The sequence below is a fragment of the Haliotis asinina genome, chromosome 1 (assembly GCF_037392515.1).
Source record: "Haliotis asinina isolate JCU_RB_2024 chromosome 1, JCU_Hal_asi_v2, whole genome shotgun sequence".
Lineage (NCBI taxonomy): Eukaryota > Metazoa > Mollusca > Gastropoda > Lepetellida > Haliotidae > Haliotis > Haliotis asinina.
Genome location: NC_090280.1, coordinates 29,820,043 through 29,834,583, shown reverse-complemented (window position 1 = coordinate 29,834,583; position 14,541 = coordinate 29,820,043). Strand labels below are relative to the sequence as shown.

At 39.0% G+C, this 14,541-nt stretch overlaps 1 protein-coding gene across 5 annotated transcripts in view; it reads left to right on the top strand.

Moving 5' to 3' along the window:
• LOC137290267 (interference hedgehog-like) overlaps nucleotides 1-14,218 on the top strand; it is a 262,516-nt gene extending 248,298 nt beyond the window's left edge. For all 5 annotated transcript variants that reach the window (XM_067821075.1, XM_067821090.1, XM_067821056.1 and 2 more), the window contains 13 exons: nucleotides 126-293; nucleotides 657-758; nucleotides 1,189-1,344; nucleotides 1,879-2,019; nucleotides 4,311-4,505; nucleotides 5,318-5,530; nucleotides 5,719-5,921; nucleotides 6,250-6,469; nucleotides 6,940-7,212; nucleotides 7,582-7,820; nucleotides 8,088-8,202; nucleotides 9,139-9,558; nucleotides 10,040-14,218. In XM_067821075.1, coding sequence (XP_067677176.1) covers nucleotides 126-293; nucleotides 657-758; nucleotides 1,189-1,344; nucleotides 1,879-2,019; nucleotides 4,311-4,505; nucleotides 5,318-5,530; nucleotides 5,719-5,921; nucleotides 6,250-6,469; nucleotides 6,940-7,212; nucleotides 7,582-7,820; nucleotides 8,088-8,202; nucleotides 9,139-9,558; nucleotides 10,040-10,161 — 2,567 coding nt within the window. In that variant the 3' untranslated portion in view covers nucleotides 10,162-14,218. The remainder of the gene's footprint in view (nucleotides 1-125; nucleotides 294-656; nucleotides 759-1,188; nucleotides 1,345-1,878; nucleotides 2,020-4,310; nucleotides 4,506-5,317; nucleotides 5,531-5,718; nucleotides 5,922-6,249; nucleotides 6,470-6,939; nucleotides 7,213-7,581; nucleotides 7,821-8,087; nucleotides 8,203-9,138; nucleotides 9,559-10,039) is intronic.
• The last annotated feature ends 323 nt before the right edge of the window (nucleotides 14,219-14,541 follow it).

Below are 14,541 nucleotides of genomic sequence, written 5' to 3'. Positions count from 1 at the left end.
TTGGCATTATTCCAGCAAAACTATGGTGGGGAATCATACCCAGATCCTCAATATGATGAGCGAATGCTATAGCCACTGGAATCGTTCTTATGTTTTCACTCATATTTGATCGGGGTTTTTTGCAGCGGCTGGATCTGAGACTTTGATCGTTGACACAAGTAGAGTGAAGATCTTCCCCTGGATCGGTGACAGTGTCTTGTTGGAGTGTCCGACCTCATCAAGTGGCACCCCAAGTGTTTCATGGGACAAATATGGTGGCACTCTCCCTCAAGATCGTGCCGTAGTTGATAATGGTAAAATTTTAAAACACTGTGTTTCTATCTTAATTCCACACATGTTAATATTCCACCTCTATGAAGGCAGCCTTAGGTACTTTCATATCCAGACACCTATCACAGATGAAGTGTTTAAGAACGATAATTTCATTGATTTACCTTCATTAGTCTAAAGATATATAAATAAATTCAAATGTTTTTATAATCAATTACACAAAATGTATACAGATATTCTTATTTGAAAAAACTAGCTCAACCAAAGACAGGAGTCAGATTGTGTGCAAGGGGAGATAACTTATAATGTTCCTGACTGAAGAGATGATTGAAGATCAAGGGCTTCATACTGGGTTCTAATCCCAAGTGGGCTTCTTTTTTTTGCAGGTAATTTAAGGATTAAGGAAGTAAAGATAGAAGATGCGGGAACCTATATTTGCAAGGGAACTTCAGGAGAACCAAGCAGAATAATAGCAATGGATGTACAAGGTGAGACTTTTGTGTATATTGTGTAGTATTGTGTGTATTGTGTAGTAATTTATTCTCAAACAATCAGTAAACAGGTGGTTTGCTTTGCACAGTAGGATTAGACTAGTGAAATACATTTTACGGACTTTCAGGTTTAATGTGATGGAGCAGAAAAAAGTAACATACTTTTGTATAATTCATTTGATGTTGATTTGCAAATATTAAGATAAAGAATTGAATACAGTATATGCAACATTAGATTTAGACATGTGAAACCACATTATTATATATTTGTCTGAATTTACTGTAATAAACTGTATGAATGGGAATAATGTTTTGGCCCAAACATATTTATTACGCTTTGTATCATTTAAATTTTTAACACATATCCTTGCCAACATTTCCTAATGGGATATCAGTTTAAAAACAGTTGTGATGCTTTTTCTTGTAGAATCTGTGACAGCAAAGGCACAGAGGCAGGTGATAACGGTAAATGCTGGTGAGAGAGCTGAACTACGGTGCAATGTGACTGGTCGGCCTGAGCCTAAAGTCATGTGGTACTACAATGCAAAACCAGTTCCCAAGACAACAGGCATCAGTAATGGAGGTAGGCACCAGTTTCTAGGCAAGTCATCAACATGGTGATTGACTCAAGAAATTGGCATTCATATTGTCCAATATCAGCTTAGTGAGCCTAAATGGGTATGTGGAGGTTAAGATGGTATTGAGCGTGTACTGAATCCAGGTATGTTTTGCCATGATGGGACAGACCTACTTTGTAGGATGTGTAGATGAGTAACTCAAGATGGCTAGGGGATGTTTTCTGTTTCTGGGTTTTGCCATCCCAGTTGTGATTTAATCTAAAGGAAACTGGTAATTTGCATGTTGAAACATAGCTTAAGTCAGAAATCTATGCGTAAAAGATTTTAGTGGAAACCGCGGTGGCTGAGTGGGGTGGATGGCTGACTTTGTGTACTGGCGATTAGGTACTTGACTCTAAAGAGTGGTGGCTTGAATCCAAGATGTGGTTAAAGGGCTGGCATGTCAAGACATTTCCCCACATGGGTACAATGTGTGGGTCCCTTATATGGTGTTGCTGAAAGCAGCATAAAACCTTACTCACTCACTCACTGTCTTGCAGCCATGGTACTTGTGATCACCAAGGTAGTGCCGTCTCGTGCTGGGTTCTACCAGTGCCAAGCCTTGAACAATGCTTCTTCAGCCAGCGCCACCATGAAACTGGAGGTCAAGGGTCAAGGTCTTGACCCAACAGGTAACACAGGTATGTCAGGAAGTCACTCCATCATTTAACCTGCACACATTTGTTAAAACTAACCTGCATTTAATCACTGCTATTAGTGTGTCACATGCTTTTGGGAAGGTTTCCGACACAGAGAGGCTTGTTACATGTCACTGCAAGCGGAGGTTTGCCAGGGATTTACATTTTGAAAGTTTAATGTAGCAGTTGTTTTTGTAACTTTTCTACTGTTATTTTTGTGAACAATGCTTCTAATAAGATTCATTAGAAGTTGGTGTGGTAAGACAAATCTTATGGATTGCAACTTCTAGATTTATTTTTCACAACATTTCTAGGTTAGTTCTTGGCCCTTCATCCATCTTGCGATGTGGACGATCAAATTCTTGATTTATTTTTCACAATGTATCAGGGCTAGGTCTTGACCCTTCATCCACCTGATGAAGGGGCAAGAACTAGCTCAGAAACGTTGTGAAAAATAAATGAAGAAGTTGTTGTCCATAAGATTTGTCTTGTCATACTTATACTACTTTGGATCCTGCTTTTGTCCTAATAAATAATTGTCTTTGTTGGTTAACATGTACTACTACTTAGCTTGCTGTCTTTTATGTGTAGTAATAATTCTAATATTGATTGATGCTCATATATAATTCATTTTGACAAAAGGTCGCCCAATCACTCATTCACCAACTCACTCACACATTGTCTCCAGCTTCTGTCTTGACTTTCTCTCCAATGTTCTGTTGCCTGTGACTAGTAAAATGCCTTTGGGTCTAGTAAGCTTTGCTCATAATACCAGAATACCAGAATTACTAAAACTGGTGTCAGGGGACAAGTTAGTACACCTTATTCCTGTGGCTGAATGTCTAGTCTGCTGTATTTGTGCTTTTCACTTTCTCTTTTACTTAGCTGTAAGTCAGTCGCAGCTGAATCACACCATTGCTGCCCACCTGCCCCACTTCACTCTATGGCCGACTAACATGACCGTGAGGCGAGACATGACAGTGGCTATTCCCTGTCTCAGTGCTCGTGCTGACCAACTCCACTGGTTTAAGGATGGCCAAAGATTAAGTCCAGCTCGTGGTCATCTTGACATTGCCCCTAGCGGGTCACTGCAGCTGTTTCGGGTCAGATCTGAGGATTCTGGAAAGTATTCCTGTATTGCCAAGAATGAAAATGGAACTGCATCGGCTCACTGTTATTTAACTGTGTTGGGTTTGTTCTTCCTTGACTTGTCAGCTTGGGTTGCTATAGAGATATAGTTGTTTGCTGTGCATAGTCAAATGGCATCTGGATGGCTAAGAGAAAACTATTGGACTAATTGATTTGGAAAAGTAGGATGTCTTCTGAGATGGTGGAAAGAAATCTAATCATTGATTTGAGATAGTCAGATTTCTTCTGGGATGGTTGAAAGAAATCTAAACATTGTTTTTGGATAGTCTTCTGGAATGGCTGAAAGAAATTTAATCATTGATTTCAGATAGTCAGTCAGATATTATCTGGATGCTTAAAAGAGTATTGGGACTATAGTCAGATGTCTTCTGGGATGGTTGAAAGAAATCTAAACATTGTTTTTGGATAGTCTTCTGGAATGGCTGAAAGAAATTTAATCATTGATTTCAGATAGTCAGTCAGATATTATCTGGATGCTTAAAAGAGTATTGGGACTAATCATTTGGTGTATGAAGGGTGGCCTAGTTGTTGAAGAATATACTTGCCATCCCAAAGGCCTGTGTTCCATTATTCATACGTGAAGTCCCACGTGAAGTCCCCGGGCTTGTCGTGACATTGCATGAATATTGTTAAGAGTGGCACATGCTTTCACTATTACCTGTAGTGATTATCTGTTCAAAAAGGTCTCTGACATATTTAAGAAAAAATGTTTTTCCTTATCAGTTTGTTTAAATTGTTTAAGGCATGACAATTATAGGTAATATCATAAATTGCATGAGAGTCACAACTTGTGTTCGTATTGAATCATTGTCAATAAAACTTTGTGGTAAATCAAGCGTTTTCCTTCCTGCTGTTTTTTGTTTTTTGTTGCAACTTATCAAAATTGGTTGCTTGGTTGTTGGTTAAGGCTGCACTCTATACGGTGGTAAACTGTAAATAATGGAGTTTGGACCAGACAATCCAGTGATCAACAGCATGAGTATCGATCGATACATATGGGATAATGTTTCAACCAAGTCAGCGAGCCTGACCACCCGATCTCATGTCTCGTCTCTTATGTTAAGATGGGTTACTGAAGACCAATTCTAACCTGGATCTTCACAGGTCAAACTTGTAAAGCCTAAAATCATTTACTTTATTTTCAGATGAGACAACTATCGGTGTGACCGAGAGTGACCAGGCAGGAACGAATGAGACTACGTCTGAGAACTTAAAGGTCAATGGAGATGTCAAAACCCCAAAACGAAACAGGCCAAATAGAAATGGTGGACGTAAAAACAGGAGGAAGGGGAAGAAAAATAAGAGAAAGAGGAAGAAAAAGAAGAAGAAGAAGGGCAAAGGTGAATATCATTAAGAGATGTTGGTAAAGGTTGCGCAGATCATAGAGTCATCCTACATGTGACATCCTCAGCATGGCAGTGGGAGGTGGGGGTAGTCTAGTGGTCAAATTGTTGGCGCATCACGGGTACAATGCCCATTTCTGGAGACCCCCAGCAGGTTATTGCTGGAAATTGCTAAAAGCAGCATGGAACCCAACTCACTCACTCGCCATGGCAGGTTAACCTCTTTGGTCACATGGGCAAGATGACCGACTTCACGTCAGGTCCATGCGTACATTCATAATATGAGACTGAAACATGTCCTCGGCATCACATTATTACTTGACATTTTGCTGAACTCAGTCATATCATAATTTAGCAATATCAGTCTCAGTATGCAGTTTGGGCCTAAACAGTTAACAAATAAACACGACAACTATCAGTATACAGTTTGGGACTAAACAGTAAGTAAATTTGGCAATGATCAGCTTAAAGTTTTAGACTAAACAGTCAACAAGTACATTTGGCAATGGTCTTTTATGTGTTCCAACACAAAATCTTCCCTATTCTCCATTAATTTTGACTCTATGACTCCATATTTAACTAAAGCCATTTTAGGATATAACCCTCCATGAAATGCCGGAAGTGTATTCAATTCTTGGCGTAAATTTCAACTGCTTATTTTCTTTTGTTGATTCCATTGCGCTGGATTGATTGGGATTTTGCTTGTTATATTGATCACTGGATTGTCTCTTCCAATCTTCTTTCATCCAGCATCTATATTAAACATGCACATGTTGATTGAATACTAAGTTAGTATGTTGTGTTTTCAGCCAAACTGGTCCCCCCATCTCGACCACATGTTGACCAGCTGTCTGACACCTCGGTCAAGCTGAACTGGACAGTGCCCCAGAATGATGGTCTCCCGATTGTGTTTTTCCGGGTGCAGTACAAGGAGGTAGCCCCTAATAAGGCCAGCTGGCACACCGACGACCGCGACATCGACAAGGACACCACCATGTATGAAGTGTCCAATCTCAAACCAGGTATGCACTTCTAAAACAAACAAAAACGATGGGGTAAACTAGTGGTTAAAGCATTGACCCATCATGCTGAAGACCCATTTTATGATTACCCACAAAAGATCAAAGTGTGAAGCTCATGTATAGTCTCCTCTGTCGTGATTTTACTGGAATAATGCTAATTTAACAGATGCATTATGATTGTTTTCCAGGAGGAATTTACAAGTTTCGTATTGCCGCTGTGTATTCTAATAACGACAACGAGGTTGGTCAGAACTCTCATCGCTTCTTCATGAAGGTTGCTACCGCAGGCAAGGCCCATCCCCCAGTAGACAAACCCACTATTGTGGAAGCGATGCCACTTCACAGCAAGGAACATGGGAAGGATGTTTTTGGTATCGGCATCAAGTGGCAGGTGAGTCTCCAAGCTCTTTGAACCAACAGACCCTTCAACAAACTCTTAACTATCGAAGTACAGCACATTATTACCCCAGATAACTCAAGCTGTTTGTTAGGTGCTAGAAGGTTACAATCATATGACTTGTCCCACTGGGTACCCATTTTCTGCTGAGTGAACAGAGACAATTTGAAGAAGCTAACTTGCCTAGGGTGAAACCACATGTATCACATGTGGTTTGTTGTGGGGCACGCAGGACTGAATTAACAACCCAACTAACTACTAAACCTTGTGTCTGTGTTTAATAGTAAATACACATCTTACTGTTTCTTTTTCTTCATTTCAGTATATCCTCACGGAATCCTCACCAATTGAGGGATTCTTCATCTTTTACAAACCATACGACTCAAAAGATCAATGGAAGAAAATAACAATCCTTGAAACCAAAGTTCGTGGACATGTGTTGGGCTATCTCAAACCAGACACTGAATACAGTATTCGTATGCTATGTTTCAACTCTGCTGGGAACAGCGACAGCAGTAATACGGTTGTGAAGAGAACTTTGGGTAGGTTGTGGTGTGGTCAATGGCGGTTCTTGAGAAGGTGGAAGAAAATACAATATCCTGATTCCTTCATCTCTTGTTCCAACAGATATTTTTTTTTTCCAGATTAGCGAAATCATTCTAGTCTGTTTAGGGACATACACTTTGTTGCATGTTTCATGATATATTTTTATGAAATTACATTATTTGAGTTTGACATTGAAATTATTGACAATATGGATATAGAACTTATTGACCATAGTGTAATGTAGCTTCGAACACCGTTTTCTTCACTTGCTTAAAAACAGCATTTGCAGCTAGACACATTGCTTACATTATGAAAAAGAATTTGAATATCCATGGAATGTTCCCTGTTCTTAATGACACTCCAAGTAAAGTGTCTCTTTGATTTGAAGTACATGGTCCTTAGGTTGATGGTTGAAGAAGACCTTTCCCTAAAGTATCCTTGACTCACACACAATATCTGTTTTCAGCTCTGACCAATCCTCCAAAAGTATTCCCGTTCGAGCCAGTCCCTGAGAAGACCAACACAGTGGACATGCCACCCTCGGACAAGCCACGTGTTGAGGAGCCACGCAACCCAACACACAGAGGGGATGGTATCGCCACAGATAAGACCAGCACCCAGTCCAGCAGCGAGACTCTGTACATGGTGCTGGGAATTGTCCTTGGTGTCATGCTGTTGCTCTTGTTTGTGTTCATTGTCATGTGCTGGTGGAAACAGCGACAACAACGTCGCATGATGGGTAGGTCGTGATGTCAGATTGTATACTTGTATTGGATACATAACGTCGACATTGAAATATACCAGCTAAAATTGTATATATTGTGTAAATATAATATCAATACAAATGGAATGGTGACAATCCATATTTTACACCTAATGGCAACATTTCTGTGTGGATTATACATCAGTTAAGGTTGTATTCATAATGTGTGCATAATGGCAACTTTGTGGTGGGGAGTTATGATCAGCTAAACTCGTATTCATGATGAATACATTATGGCAATTTTGTAGTGTAGATTAGTGATCAATTAAGGTTGTATACATAATGTATACAAACTTCACAGCTAAGTACCCTTCATGTATTCAGAGTGTCTTCTATCCGTTGCAGCCATGAATGGGATGATTCACTCCAAGTACCAAGATCAAGCTCAGAGAATATACAGTGAGTCCATGAGGAAGAAATACATGAATGGTTACCCACTCAACGGTCTCAACGGACTGGTTGCCAACGGACACGGCCCCCATGGCAACAGTAATCATAACAACAAGATGAACATCAACGTGAATCCAATATCTGAAGTGGAGTGTCAAATGATGAACTCCCAGGCAGTGAAAGGAGGTGTTCCTGTAAGTGGCATACAAAGATGAAAGAGATCAATATGTTTTCTGAACCTGAAACATTGATCTTTTACTTGCTTCTTATTTCAAACTGACAAAAATTCTATCTCTTTGGTTCTAACCCTGTGATAGTTGGGTGGGGGGTAGCCTTGTGGTTAAAACATCCGCTTGTCACACTGAAGAAATGTGTTCTGTTCCCCATATGGGTTCAATGTGTGAAGACCATTTCTTGTCTCCCTCCCCTGGATTTTAGAAAATTGTTTGTTAACCTTGCAGAATCACACCCTTGTGCCGAATGGGTCCATACCTCACTACAGCGGCCCTCACAGCACCAGTGATAACAACTTCAACAGCATCAACACAGCAAAAAGCGTTGATGATATTCCCCCAGGTTAGTTACCATGACAACATGTTTGATGCCTCTGAAATACTAAGATTATCATAACTTGTGATCCCACATAGCTGGCTAGTGTCATAGCTGCCTGTTAAAATGTAAGGGAGACAACTCAGTATGGCTGATATTCCCCCAGGTTAGTTACTATGACAACATGTTTGATGCCTCTGAAATACTAAGATTATCATAACTTGTGATCCCACATAGCTGGCTAGTGTCATAGCTGCCTGTTAAAATGTAAGGGAGACAACTTAGTATGGCTGATATTCCCCCAGGTTAGTTACAATGACAACATGTTTGATGCCTCTGAAATACTAAGATTATCATAACTTGTGATCCCACATAGCTGGCTAGTGTCATAGCTGCCTGTTAAAATGTAAGGGAGACAACTCAGTATTGCTGACATTCCCCCAGGTTAGTTACCATGACAACATGTTTGATGCCTCTGAAATACTAAGATTATCATAACTTGTGATCCCACATAGCTGGCTATTGTCATAGCTGCCTGTTAAAATGTAAGGGAGACAACTCAGTATTGCTGACATTCCCCCAGGTTAGTTACCATGACAACATGTTTGATGCCTCTGATATACTAAGATTATCATAACTTGTGATCCCACATAGCTGGCTATTGTCATAGCTGTTTGTTAAAATGTAAGGGAGACAACTCAGTATGGCTGATATTCCCCCAGGTTAGTTACCATGACAACATGTTTGATGCCTCTGATATACTAAGATTATCTTAACTTGTGATCCCACATAGCTGGCTATTGTCATAGCTGTTTGTTTAGATATAAGGGAGACAACTCACATTCATCTAGGCTATGAGAAAGAAAGATAGAGTCTTGATTCATGCTCTTCCAAATTCTAAGGAGAGAGAGGAATGGAGAGGGAGAATATAGATTTTAGTAACAAGCATTTTTCTGTACTTAGATCAACCTTTGTTGGACCAAAATGGCGGCACAAGAAACGGAGAAAAACAACTTCATGACCCTGCTGTGTTGTACCGACTGGGTCAAAGGTCAAGTTCTTTGCAACATGTGCAAGCCCAAGGTCATGGACATTCATCCAATGAAGCGGACATGTCTGGTACAGAAACAAATAGTCAAAAATCTCCCAGAATGCATGTGCCAGGCGGAGTTGAGTGTTTCTATCCAAATGATAGACAGCTTCGAACTTTTGATGGTGGGACAAGCCCCAATATATTCAGTGCCAGAAACACTATGGACTGTCTGTCGCCAAGCGACCATATTTCAGGGAATCATGGGAAGCATAAACGGCGTCGCAAGAGGCCGCACAGCCGTGAACACACAACAAAGGATCAAGCTACAAATACAGACTTGAGTAGCAACGGTGAGATGAATGTTTGTCGTGCAAACAATTAAACAACTGATTGTATAGACGAACAATTTAATGTTTGCACCTAAAACTGCATGTTCTCGCACACCTTCCAAAACGTTCCAGTTTCTACAAACATGTGATACATGATTTCTCTTCCCTTTTCAGCATGAATTAGCAGGATAAAGTTGAAAATAGGCTCCATACAAATTAGTAGTAGTAGTAGTAATAGTAGCAGTAGTAGTAGTCGTAGTCGTTGTCGTCGTCGTTGTCGTCGTAGTAGTAGTTTCACCAATGCTTGCCTAAAACTAAAATTGCAAGAGTTGAGTTTGAGAGTTTGCGGTATAATTATATTTGGATGATGATGATTGTGGAGTTGGGTTGTATAATTATATTTGTAGGAGGAACCAATCAAAGTTGGGTTGCAAGACCGAGTGCTTGTCTCGTCAATGTTTTAAGAACAATGTATTTATATATGTATTTTTGTTCATTTCAGAGGGAACGATAGAGTTCACAACGTTTAACAAGTCACCATCGCTTTCGTCTGAGAAGTCTCAGTCTTTCACGAACTGTGCCACACAGTGTACAGACTACTCTCATATGAATGGGGCACTCTGACGAAAGGAAGTGCGTGAGGGTTGAGATTATAACGAGAAATTCAAGCACAGTGATATGAACTGAACATAGCTGTTTGTACATATAAATTATCTGAACAGGGGCATAGCAGAATCACGTTCGAGGAGATTTGATGTGGAACATTCAGATAGGACGAATGTCCAGATCTTGTGACCAACAAGATGTATTTTCAGTGAATGAAATTGGTGCAAAACTGCTGAGATTCGAAATGGATATTTATCATGGAGTGTCGCCATGGAAACTGTGAAGCCATTTTCAAAATGAGGCTGTGAAGAGAAATGGCAGAATGTGACAGGCTTTGCTGGTGGAGCAGAGACTACTGTAAAGGAAAGTCTGTATGCATTTGGGCTGGCTTAATGCACTGTATTATTTGAAAGATGGATCCTAGCCGTTTTATATTCAGGGACCGACATGCTAAAAACTGTCACGCAATAAGTATTGAAAGGACTTTACAGCGTTGCAAGTATTTTTGGCAGCTTTTGCAAACAGATGAAGGACTGTTAAAGGCTGGACGGATAGATCATGCTCTGGAAGTGCATTAAAGGCTGAACGGATAAAGTGTGCTGACACAGCCTGTTGTCAGTGTTGTTTAAAGACGGTATTTACCGACGCTGCTGAAGCAGCTTGTAGCCACCTCAGTCACGAAAAGATATATTCACACACTTTCAGATTTTTTTTGAACATTGTTTCAAAAAAAAGAATTGCTCAACTTAGGGTAACTGTATAGCATCTAGAAGACAAAACGAGAAGATATGTTAAATTATGACTTTTATGTACTACTGTATATAAGGGTTGCTCAGTATTAAGCCTATATTTTTGTTGTTTCATAAGAATTAGAATCTTATGTAAATTCTGTTGAATTTGTGGGCATACAACCTTACACCTTTACTTGTCATGTTTGAAGAGTTTGAAATCAATGTCTGACCAGAATATATGGGACATTTTGTATATTTTCTTCAAAATAGGGCACTTTTTTTACAGTTCTTGCATGTGTCTGCTTTTTAGGCAACTGCCAATTCGTACATTAAATTCCCTATCATGAAAGTAACAAATACTCATTTTGCCATAATAACACTGTCATGGTATTTTTAAGAATGTGAAAAATAACTTAATGTTTTGACAGAACTTTGGTTTTAAGGGAAATTTGGCCATACCGTACTTTTGACACTGCAGGGGATTTTAGGAGTGCTTCTAGCATCACAGATTTTATTCCCATCGTTTTAAAATACATGATGTACAATATAGTGTAAATCTGATGATCAGTATTACAGCTCCTTTAATCTGGGAGGAGAATGCCTGGTTCCATCTGCCAGGAACTGCTTGGCATGAACCTGCATTTGGCCATTCAAGCATGCTTCATAAATTGTCTGCTCAGATATTAATTGAATTGTCTTAATAGTAATCAAGGTTTACGATTTTACTGGTTGTGGAGTTCAGTGAACACTTATCTCAGGGTTGTTAAGTGGATTATTTTCCTGTCGAGATGAATTTCAAACTCTTCAAATTCCTGTAATTTAATGATGAATGTAACAAGCAGTACTTGAAAACAGAATTGAAACAATAAAATTTATATCAGAAGTATTGAAAAGCTGATTTGAACAAGTAGTTCATTGGAAAGTAGTACTAAGTATTTGAATTTCTTCAGTGCTGTAAGGTCAGCTGATGTTACTCAATTCAAAGTTACACAATTGAGGGGTAAGGTTACACCAAGCAAGTTCGTAGACTTCCTGGGTAGGTATGTCATATGATGAGTGATAGGGAAGCATTGAGTGAGTGAGTGGTCGTACGTGGCGTAAATGTTCATAACTGGTTACATTGTAACTAGGTCGTTACAGTAATATGGAAACAAATCTCACAACAGACATACATGGAATTATTTCAATTCTGATGTAATGTTAGCAAATTACCCTCAAGTGTAACAAACTTGTATTTGTGTTAAACATGTATACTTTGTTCTGAAGTTACGCTTGAGTGTAATTGTGAACATGGTGTGACAAACTGCAGTATCAGCATGAACGAAGTGTTAAATGGGTGTTGCTACCAACAAGTGTTGTGTTAAGAGCGAGTGCAAGGTGTTAAAGTATTATTAACACGTGGGTGTAACAGTACACGAATGTCCAAACAAATGAGTGTAGGGCAGATGAAAGATGAAAGCAGGATGTTGGTTATAGGATTTTAGAAGAAATAATATTCTCAAATATGTATTTCATGTTTTACGAGGTAATCTATGTGGAAATTCAATTTCCCCTGCTGGCATATTTCACTGTCATGACAAGTGTTTGTTAAGCCATTGATCATTGGCTAATGTTGACAATACTCAGCACAGTTGCATTATGGGTAGGGTACCAGTGTCGCACAATAAGTCAAGACAAAATACCAAAAATACCAAATGTTCATTTATTAGACACATTTTGAAATCAGTTATTTATTCTTTATAAAAGCTGGGGTTTTTTTTAGTTTTTAATGAAATTATAGGTCTGTGGTACAAAATACCTCGGATTTTTTTGCAGGTTTCTTTGCACGTAAGGTACAACATGGGATGTCTCCTGTTTTGAAATATTTGAAAATATCTGACTTATTCTGATGAAGGGCATTTTGAAAATTGGACACATCTAACCGTCTACATCCAAAATTAGACTGGACCAGTCCACGGGTTGGGATATGTCCTGTTTTCAACCAGGCAGATTTTCAAGACATTGTGGGACATTGGTGCCCAGACTTCTCATTGTGATATTATCCTCTACTGCAATACTTGGCAGGGCAGCCGCACATTTCACGTACCAAGTTCCATAGATCCACAAAAAAGTAGAGAGCTATTAATGAGATGCACACCTGATGCGTACACTCAAAACAGTTGTTTGGACCAAGCGAAAGGAAGTCTTATAAGCATTTTCAGCCTTCAGAAGGGGAGAGAACTCTTCCAGAGTATTCCATGAACAGCACCTCCATCATTGATGTATCGATGACTTGGTCTTACAGGAGTGTTCAAGCCTCTGTTCTCTCCAAAAGTAGCTCATCCTCTCTAAAAACATTTCAAAACAACGTCTTTTTTAAATGTTTCAACATAAAAAGGTCATCAGTTTCGGTTCAGTGAGAATATCTGGTTACTATTATAAACAGAAAAATATAAATGGTTATTATTTTCATTTGCTCTTTGTTCTAAATGGGAAAAAAAAAACGTAAATTATGTTATCTTGAAGAAATGCAGGTTGTGTCAGGTGAGAATGTTGAGAAGAATTATCAAAGAAGTTTTCATGCATTAGCATCTGTAACATGTCTATGATATTAGGAAACTATGCAATTTCAAACATAGCAATCTCGTAATATATTATCTATTTCGCCTAAACCTAGTATGCAAGGTAAGCCATGTTGTATTTGGAAAACCACTGAAATAAATTTGTGGATGCAACTCTTGCCATTGTGAGAAATTATCTGTGAGTGGGACTGTCTTCAAATTCGAAAATCAAACATTTGGTACTAAGTAAATTTCAAAATCCAGCGGTTGGTTCAAAGTAAATTTGAAAATCAAAAAGTTGGTACAAATAGACCGGAAAATGAAACAGTTGTACAAAGTAAATTGGAAAATCAAACAGTAAGTACAAAGTAAAGTTGAAAGTCAAACAGACGGTACAGATTAAAGTTGAAAATACAACAGTTGGTACAAACAAAAATTTAAAATACAATAACAAAAACTAGAATCTCTAACTTTTATATGTAGGAAAGTGTAACTGCCAGATGAATATTTCTAGTACTTAGGCAAGTGTATGCTTGCCATTATGTTAATGGGAGCCAAACTGTGTAAGTGTGAATGTAATTCAGATTTGAAAACAGTGCCCAATAGTAGAAGTCAAGCCCATCATTGAAATCAGGGTCCAGGGATTGTGGGTAATCCTCCGTCTTCCTCATAGTCACATGACCGTCACGTGATACGCATTTCTGTTGTGATCACATGACTGCCATGTGACACACTGTCTTATTATTGTGGTCACCATTGTGTAAATACTCGTCAATAAATGTATAATAAATGAAATTAGCAATGTGTATGTCTTGTGTTGTGAGTGTAACGGTACAGATGATTTGATCATCTTGAAGTGAGTTTAGTTATACACCGCACTTGGCAGTAATTTTGCTATATGGCAGCGGTCTGTAAATAATCGAGCCTGGACCAGACAACCCAGTGATCAACAGCATGAGCATTGATCTACGTAATTGAGTGAGTGTGTCATTTTAGTTTTACGCCGCTTTTAGCAATATTCCAGCAATATCACGGCGGGGAACACCAGAAAAAGGGCGTCACACATAATTGGGATACGATGACGTGCTAAAGCCACCTGATCCTATGAGTGCCTCTTCAAACAAGCA